The sequence below is a fragment of the Bombina bombina genome, chromosome 11, assembly GCF_027579735.1.
Source record: "Bombina bombina isolate aBomBom1 chromosome 11, aBomBom1.pri, whole genome shotgun sequence".
Classification (NCBI taxonomy): domain Eukaryota; kingdom Metazoa; phylum Chordata; class Amphibia; order Anura; family Bombinatoridae; genus Bombina; species Bombina bombina.
The window spans coordinates 56,661,542-56,671,498 of NC_069509.1; the positions used below are offsets into that span (position 1 = coordinate 56,661,542).

Genomic DNA, 9,957 nt, shown 5'->3' on the forward strand with positions numbered 1-9,957 from the left:
CATCATCCCAATCATCCCAATATGCAGTTTAGTATGTCCCTGTATTTCATTATTATTTATAGTTACAGGTGAATAATATGTTTGGGGGAACAGTGAGGACCTCAAATATTCCTGGCACATGGCCCTTTAGTTAGTTCCGACTCTGGCAAAATAAAATAAAAGACGCATGCGCATTATAAGTATTTGGAGATAACACACTAATATATTTACTTCAAACTTATTTGTCTTACACAGGTTTTTACTTTCTTTCATTTATCCCACGGAGTCGCAGTAGCAAGAGATCGTAAAGTACGACAGACAAACTTGCCTCCCAGCATGCATTGCTCGAAAACAATATGGCGGCGCCCAGTGACCGGCAAACCCAGGACGCGCTGAAAGGTTTTCCTTTCCTCATCCCCGGCATTAAGCCGGAGGAGAGTGAGAAGGCGACGGCGAAAGACAAGAAGCCATGCCGGGCCTGCATGGACTTCAAAAGCTGGATGAAGATACAACGGAAACAGAACTCGTCCTCACAGGTAAGCAGTGTGTGCTCGGAGCCCTGTCACTTGTAAGTGCGCGCGCGTGACCGAGTCCTGTCAACTGTGTGTGTTCTTTATGGCTATCACTTGTATGTAATTGTGTCTGGGGTCCGTCCTATCACTTGTGCGCGCGACTGTGTTCCTGGGGTCCGTCCTATCACTTCACCTGTGCGCGCTACTGTGTGCCTGGGGTCCGTCCTATCACCTGCGCGCGCGACTGTGTGCCTGGGGTCCGTCCTATCACCTGTGCGCGCTACTGTGTGCCTGGGGTCCGTCCTATCACCTGCGCGCGCGACTGTGTTCCTGGGGTCCGTCCTATCACCTGCGCGCGCGACTGTGTTCCGGCCTGGGGTCCGTCCTATCACCTGTGCGCGCGACTGCCCTATTTGCCATATTCCTCCCTCTTCTCTTTGAGAAGAATATAATTTATACCTATAGAATGTCAGTAATATTTTATGTATTGATAACCTTACAAATGCCGGAGATAATACATTCATTTCTATTTAAACCTGAGGAGGTAGACTTGTTACTATACGTAGGCTTACCATAATTTTTAGAGATGAAACTGGGACCACTTGGCACGGTGCCAGTGGGGGTGTGGTCAGGGGTGTGGCCAAGGGGCGGGGCATTTGTCAACTAGAACTAATTTTCCATGCACAATTATATTACTACATTTTTTTGCAGCACAATTGTATTACCATTCATAATTAATGATGATGACCCCAGCAGCACAATTATATTACCATAAGTAATGATGATGACCCCAGCAACACAATTATATTACCATAATTAATGATGATGACCCCAGCAGCACAATTATATTACTATAATTAATGATGATGACGCCAGCAGCACAATTATATTACCATAATTAATGATGATGACCCCAGCAACACAATATATTACCATAATTAACAATCATGAGCACAGCAGCACAATTATATTACCATCCATAATTAATGTAATTGTGCTGCTGGGGTCATCATCATCATTATGTTAATTTAATTGTGCTGCTGGGGTCATCATCATTAATTATGTTAATATAATTGTGCTGCTGGGGTCAGCATCATTAATTATGTTAAGATAATTGTGCTGCTGGGGTCATCATCAATAATTATGTTAATATAATTGTGCTGCTGGGGTTACTCATCATCATTAATTATAATTGTGCTGCTGGGGTCATCATAATTAATTATGTTAATTTAATTGTGCTGCTGGGGGTCTACATCATCATTAAATTAATTAATGTTATTAATTATGTTAATTTAATTGTGCTGCTGAGGTCATCATCATTAATTATGTTAATATAATTGTGCTGCTGGGGTCATCCATCATCATCATCATTAATTTAATGATGAGTTGACCCCAGCAGCACAATTATATTGACATAATTAGTGACAATAATTTATTTAATGATGATGACCCCAGCAGCACAATTATATTAACATAATTAGTGACATCAATTAATTTAATGATGACCCCAGCAGCACAATTATATTAACATACTTAATAACATGATGACCCTAGCAGCACAATTATATTAACATACTTAATGATGTGATAACCCTAGCAGCACAATTATATTAACATAATTAATGATAATGACCCCCAGCAGCACAATTATATTAACATAATTAATTACATTAATGAAGGTAATATAAGTGTGCTGCTAGGGTCATCATCATCATTATGTTAATTTAATTGTGCTGCTGGGGTCATCATCATTAATTATGTTAATTTAATTGTGCTGCTGGGGGTCATCATCATTAATTATGTTAATATAATTGTCCTGCTGGGCATCACTAATTATGTTAATATAATTGTGCTGTTGGGGTCATCAATCATCATCATTAATTTAATGATGATGATGATGAGTTGACTCCAGCAGCACAATTATATTGACATAATTAATGACCAGCAGCACAATTATTAGTTTACCATCCATAATTAATGATGATTGATGAGTGACCCCAGAAGCACAATTATTAATGGAGATATCTAATAATATAAATAAATAATAATATCACATAGCAGATAGAGATAGCAGCCTAAGATATGTGGTTGCATATGAAAAAAGGAAAAGATCAAGTAATATTGTATTGTAGTAAGTAACTCACACGTACTTATTATTATCAGCAAGAAGATCTGCAAGAGTCAAGAATTTTGTTGTTGTTGGTATTTGCTTCAGCAACAGGAAGCCACAGTGTGCAGCCCCACGATGCTTTCTCCTAAGTTGAAGGCGCCTAAAACACTGAGTGTGAAGCAGAGGTGGAGCACACGTTATCAGTTGGATTCTGCGACGCGTCTGTTGCAGGAATGTGGTGACGTCACGGTCGCACATTCCGACGGGCAGCAGACAGCTGTAAAAGACAGTGCATGCTGCATGCGCAACAAAGTTAATTCACAGATTTGCCGGTGTTCTATCATTCCAGCTAATTCATCAGACTACGCTAGTCTGATGAATTTGCTTGAATGATTGATAGAACCGGGACAAAAATGAAAAACGGGTGGGACACTGGGACAGGGGCTCAAAACAGGGACAATCCCGGTAAAAACGGGACGTATGGTAAGCCTAACTATACGCCATACATATAATTGCTGTTTTATATTAATTTAAACCTTGACAAATCCTCTAAAACCTTGACTTTTCAAAATGAGTCTTTGTGTATCTTATGTAAATCTGAACTTGTTCCATGCTACCTACAAATATAACAGGTGTCTCTGTATAGCTAGCAACACAAATATTATCCTTACTGCCTTGATGCAAGTCTGATAAACTGTAACATATCACCACCCTCTTGCATTCTTCCCTCCCAGGTTGTATTTTTGCAGCTATTTTATGCCAGTATTTCTCTGTTTTATGAAAGGGACAGTAAAGACCAAATTCAATTTCATGATTAAAAGAGAGCATGCAATTTTAAACATCTTTCCAATTGAATTCTATGATCAAATTTGCTTTGTTCTTTTTGTATCCTTTCTTGAAAAGCATAACTAGGTATACTCAGTAGCAGCAATACACTACTGTGAGCTAGCAGGCTTTTAGTGATTTGTCATTGGCTCACCAAATGTGTGTGTTTAGGTCCCAGAAGTGCATTGCATGAATGCTCTTGTCTTGAGTATACCTAGGTTTACTCTTCAAAAAAAAAACAAAGCACATTTGATATTAGAAATACATTGGAAAGTACATTGTAATGAAGTTACATTTTAAAGGGACATGAAACCCACATTTTTGTCTTTCATGATTTAGAAAGAGTATGCAATTTTAATTTATTATCGGGTATTTGTAGAGCGCCAACAGGTTCCGCAAATACCTTTCTAATTTGCTTCATTCTTTTGATATTCTTTGCTTAATAGCATATCTAGATAGGCTCAGTAGCTGCTGATTGGTGACTGCACATAGATGCCTCGTGTGATTGGCGACTGCACATAGATGCCTCGTGTGATTGGCTCACCCATGTGCATTGCTATTTCTTTAACAAAGGATTTATAAAAAAAAAAAAAGCAAATTAGATAATAGAAGTAAATTGGAATGTTGTTTAAATTTGTATTCTCTACCTGAATCATGAAAGAGAACATTTTTGGGTTTAGTTTCCCTTTAAGTTTACTCTCCTTTTAACAAATTTGTCTGATCAATCGTGGTTGTACATCTGTAAAAATGTGCTGTGCACCACAGGATGGAGCTATTTTCTTTGTTCAATACCATTCTTGATATGGATCAGAAAAATTAATTTACAGTAAGTAATATCCAATTGTCTTTGTTTATCCTGGTTTTCACTGTGCACTTTTGTACTTAAATTTGATATGGTTTCTACTCCTAGAAATTCAGACCAGTTAAATATTATATGTGTTACCACTAAAGCTTGAAAGCCGTTAATGTGCACATTACCTAGCTAATCTGCAGATTAACTGATTTGCTCCGTTAACGTGTGGAATCAAGAGTTTTCCGCATTTTACCTAGGTAATGTGCACATTAACGGCTTCCGTATCGTTAAAGTTCCAAAGTTTATCTCATTTCCTTTCCCTACACCTTCCCACTTTTAGTTTGGTTTCGCCATCGTCTTGTCGTCGCTGGTTGTTTTTATTTCTCATAATTTGCGTTGGATGCCAGTGCATAGCATAGCTAATTCTGTCTTCAAATTCGTTTCTGCCTGTTAGCGCTTTAAAGCAGATAAATTTAACTCCTAGTATGCAAGCAAGCACCGAATTGGTGAGTAAAAATTAAGGAAAGATTCTTCGCAAACGTACAGAAACGTTGCTGCTGTTCCACCAAAGATCTTATTTTCACTTTAACGAGTGCCTAGTAGGTAATGTGCAGATTATCTAGGTCATTTTAGAAATGAAACCATTTTTGGCACTTTAACGAATCACCCTAGTTAATCTGCATATTACCTAGATAATCTGTAGAATAACTGATTTCTGCACTTTAGCGGTAACATATGCATTAGGTAGTAGACGTGCATTTGTCAGTTTTGTTAACTGCCGAAAGCGGAAGAATTCAGCCACTCGCGGCATTGCGTCTTGTTAAAGTGCAACACATTAAGATCTGGATTTGCACAAGAAGAAATCCAGCTTCTAAAAGAGACAAATTCTGTGTGCGGCCGCCTTCTTCTGCAAAATGCAAAATGCACGTCTGTTGGGCGGTAACCAGTCATTTCCGTACATGGACTAATCTTTATTCTCTTTGCTATGACGATCCTTGGAGTACCTAATTTAACAATAATGTATTTCTAATTTCCTTTATTTGCATATAAAGCTGGAGATAACAACTTTATTATACAATTTATTTTATTTATTTTTAATTTAAAAGGAAGTTGAATTTGAAGATAAGGAGCGACCAGCAGAATGTCCCTTGGATCGTGAAGAGCTTGGGAGAAGCACCTGGTCTTTTTTGCACACAATGGCAGCTTATTACCCGGATAATCCTAATACCAAACAGCAGCAAGAGATGTCAAACTTCATCAACCTGTTTTCAACGTTTTACCCATGTGATGAGTGTGCAGAAGACCTAAGAGAGAGGTGTGTTTTTGTGAATTATTCATACATGGGCTAAAATGACATTATCCTGATTCACCCTAGTAGTACTCACCATAAGTCTGGCCCTTTTAATAGGGGCCAGACGGAAAGCCTGAAATTTAAATTTTTTAGGTTGGTAGAAGACTCCCCTTCCTGCTTACATACCATCCTGCTTCACCCTCCTTAAGGCACTTAGCAAACTTGTCTTTTTTTGGATTTTGTGCCTATCACTTAGCAGCTTTTGCTTTTTTTATGTAATTTTATGAGTTCACTATCTTCTGTTTTTCTGCTGCCAGTATTTTTCACTCGTGTTCAAATTTTCTGCTGACTGTATTCTGTATAATGGCTTATGCTTCCTAAGCCTAGTCCCAGTGCCTCACAGCAAAGCCAATAAGGTGGACCTGATGGGGCTTAATGCAAAGATATGGCCTCTGTTATTGAAGGAAAAAGGGATCTGGCTGTGTCACCCCCAAGGCAGAAAATGCAGCATGTCTGTAGAAAGAACAGGCAGGTACAGGTCATGTTGCATAGTGAGTGATCAGTGTACTTACTCTGGAAAACGGCTCAGGAGAGAACATATGTTTCTTTCTTAGAATTATTATAACAAAAACTCCAGGTCATGTTCTTTCTACAAAATGTAGCAAATGCTTGATCAGATGATGGTGATGATCTCTGCCCTCTGTGGGCCTTGTCAGTGAGGTGCAGCTATAACTCTCTAGGCACATTGGGCAGGGAGTCCATGTCAATTTTCTTCTCTCTCCCTTACGGAGACTTCCTTTGGGGAAGTAACTACCTGTTCTTTGTTCAAGGGGATTGCCTGGTATTTTGGTGCTGGACTGTCCTGTTTAAGTGGGGTAACACTGATATATACTTGAAGGGACAGTCAAGTCCAAAAAAACTATCATGATTTAAATAGAGAATGTAATTTTAAACAACTTTCCAATTTACTTTTATCACCAATTTTGCTTTGTTCTCTTGGTATTCTTAGTTGAAAGCTAAAACTAGGAGGTTCATATGCAAATTTCTTAGACCTTGAAGACTGCCTCTAATCTGAATGCATTTTGACCACTAGAGGGCATTAGTTCATGAGTTTCATATAGATAACATTGAGCTCATGCACGTGAAGTTACCCAGGAGTGAGCACTGATTGGCTAAAATGGATGTCTGTCAAAAGAACTGAAATAAGGGGGCAGTTTGCAGAGGCTTAGATACAAGGTAATCACAGAGGTAAAAAGTGTGTTTCTATCACAGTGTTGGTTATGCAAAACTGGGGAATGAGTAATAAAGGGATTATCTTTCTTTTTAAACAACATAAATTCTGGTGTTGACTGTCCCTTTAAAGTTATCTGAGAAAAATATAATTTGGCTAAAAGAGGCTGCTCCCAGGTGGCGACTCTCCATAGAACAAGTTATTAGGCTATAGTTCATGTGCTGGTTTTAGCGCTTCGCTCTTTTTGTGTATTCAAAACACAGATTCAGCTCACATGCTAAAATCTGCCACATCACACGCAGTCAGGAGTTTCTCTGATAGAATTTATAGACATAAATGTTTTTCGAAGTAATAGATGAGATTTGTTTTCATTAAATATCTTATTTGCACTTCTCATTATGATCTGTTGTTCATACAGTCCTGTTTGTATTGATCAGCAGTTCTTTTGCTTACAGTAATATTTGTGTAAATGAGAATAATATTAACTAGCGCTGCACTTTTTTGTTTGTGTTACAGACTCAAATCCTCGCATCCAGATACCAGCAGCAGGCACAACTTTTCCCAGTGGATGTGTCTAATACACAATGATGTGAACAGAAAATTAGGCAAGCCGGAATTCGACTGCTCCAAAGTGGATGAGAGGTGGCGTGATGGGTGGAAGGATGGATCCTGTGACTGATTTAACACTGTGTATTAATAAGCCAGACGTTTTAACTATTAAAAGGCAAACCCTTTGCTTATATCAGACAGGAAGAGCTTATAAAGTGTGATGCTGCAGCTTAAATGTTAAAGGGACACCTGGTAATTAATAGATTTTTCTGTTGTCTTGCAATAGATTAAAGTGACATTTTTTTTTCTTTCATGATTCAGACAGAGCATGAAATTACTTTCCTATCTACTTCTATTTTATTTTCTTGTTATCATTTGTTGAAAGAGTAGCAATGCACTACTGGGAGCTAGCTGAACACATTGGGTGAGCCAATGACAAGAGGCATATCTGTGCAGCCACCAGTCAGCAGCTAGCTCCAAGTAGTACGCTGCTGCTGAGCCTACCTTTTTAGCTTGGTGATCACATTGGTAGAACCTATAAGAGGCATATATGTGCAGCAACCAATCAGCCTCTAGTTCCCACTGCAGCCCTAAGCCTACCTAGGTATGCTTTTCAACAAAGGAGACTAAGAGAATGAAACAAATTAGATCATAGAACTAAATTGGAAAGTTGCTCTATCAGAATTACAAAAGTTATTTCATATCATCTTTTACCCCCTTTTCCTGTAAATTTTAGTCTGAAAATTGTTGTTTTTTTTATCCAGTCCCAGGAAACTGAAAGAGCACACAGCAGGCGTCACAAGCCTAGACTTATCGCACACCTCTGTCTGGAGATTTCGTTAACATAATGACAAGCCTTGTCATCTCGAGGTTTAAGGGGACAGTGTACCCTAAAATTGGCTCCCCTTAAATTTGTTCCCAATTATCCATTTTACCTGCTGGAGAGTGTTAAATTGTTTACAAATAGCTTTATTACCTTTTTATATTGGTATTTTAAATAACTTATTTTGTCTGTCATATCCCTACCTACACTGAAAGTTTCTATACTTGAGTAAAGGCTATATAAAAGCTCTGTAGGCAGCAGAAGTAATTACTCTCCCAGTTTGGGGGGGGGGAGGCTAGGAGGGATAAGTAATACAATGTTCATTTTTGATTGTTCTCTCTAAGTATTGTGCTTTGGTATACAGACAAAGGTCATATAAATAAGCATGTGTGTGTACATAAAGTGATAAAATAAGGAAATCCTGATTTCCCTGCAAGAGCTACTGGTTTTAATGGGTTGTGGTTTCAAAGAACAAAAACGGCTATTTTTATATACAAAAATAAACCTCTCGTACATTTTATACTCTGCAGCTGGTATAACGAGTTATTGGAAACACATTAAGGGAAAACTGTTCTACATTTCACTGTCTGTCCTTTTAAGTCCAGATTTGGCTCCTTCAATTAAGGAGATTGACCATTGGAAAGCGATTGCAGCAAATAAGTTGTTACTCTGTTCTAAAATGTTCAGCCTGAAGTTAATCTATTGGAAGACAGTGTTTACTGTCAGTTTAAAGGGACATGAATCCCATTTTTTTTTTCATGATTTAGAAAGAGAATGCAATTTTTAAACAACTTTCCAATTTACTTTATTATTTAAAATTTGCTTATTTCTTCAGATATCCTTTTTTTGAAGAAATAGCAATTCACATGGCTGGGCCAATCACACGAGGCAATAATGTGCAACCACCAATCAGCAGCCCCTCAGTCTATTTTAGATTTGCTTTTTAACGAAGGATATCTAGAGAATTAAGCAAATTAGATAACAGTAAATTGGAAAGTTGTTTAAGATTGCATGTTCTTCCTAAGTCATGAAAGGAAAACAAATGGGTTTCATGTTCCTTTAATAAAGGTCTTTAACTTTGTGACAACCTGATTGAAATAATGATAAGTGAATCCTATATGACTGACTGTAACATCAGGCAGAAAAAGGATAATATGTTTATATAATAAGATATTATTAATGTATACATTTGTTTGTAAATTATATATTTATAATGTGGTTAAATCAAATTAGATCTAAATTCACTAATAATGAGAGAAGAGAACATTCCAATCCCTGTAATATTCTTTTGATCATATTCATTATGTTGGAGAGATTTTTTGCTTTAGCAATTTTGCTTATTAAAATGACATAGGAACTGGAGAACCTTCTTAGTATATTCAGGTCAGTCATCAATATTTTTTAAATTGGGTTTATACCAAATTGGTGCTGATTTAGCTTTATATTTTTACAAATAAATAAAAGTTGTTTAAACTCTTCAAAAATCTTTTCCTAATACATCTACTCCACAACTCCAGTAACTTGTGTTTTGTAGCTGTTCTGATATGAAAATAACTGAATTTATTATTAAAGGCACATTAAACACGCATTTTATCTTTTGTGATTTAGACAAAGCATACAATTATTTTATATATATTTTTGTTTATTGAGATTCAATTAAAGGCAAACAAAACATACAAGTCATTAAAAGCTGTACATACAGATTATTGCCATGTAAACATCCGATACAGGTCAAACTAGATAAACACAGTATGGTTACATGAAATTTTATCAACAAATTAAAGGATAGAAATTGTGCCAGTGAGACTTTAAACCTTCCAAATAACTCAGGAGGCCACTCTTGG

General features: G+C 37.3%; 1 protein-coding gene across 1 annotated transcript; it reads left to right on the forward strand.

Moving 5' to 3' along the window:
* Positions 1-201: 201 nt before the first annotated feature.
* On the forward strand, positions 202-9,701 carry GFER (growth factor, augmenter of liver regeneration). The gene is made up of 3 exons (XM_053694999.1): positions 202-515; positions 5,326-5,534; positions 7,258-9,701. Exons 1-3 carry the CDS (start codon positions 336-338, stop codon positions 7,418-7,420), a joined length of 552 nt encoding a protein of 183 aa, XP_053550974.1. The 5' UTR covers positions 202-335; the 3' UTR covers positions 7,421-9,701.
* Positions 9,702-9,957: the final 256 nt, after the last annotated feature.

Coding starts and splice junctions, on each gene's coding strand:
- GFER (XM_053694999.1), top strand. CDS start 336: ATGGCGGCGCCCAGTGACCGGCAAACCCAGGACGCGCTGAAAGGTTTT. Junction 516..5,325: donor AACAGAACTCGTCCTCACAG/GTAAGCAGTGTG, acceptor TTAATTTAAAAG/GAAGTTGAATTTGAAGATAA. Junction 5,535..7,257: donor GCAGAAGACCTAAGAGAGAG/GTGTGTTTTTGT, acceptor TTTGTGTTACAG/ACTCAAATCCTCGCATCCAG.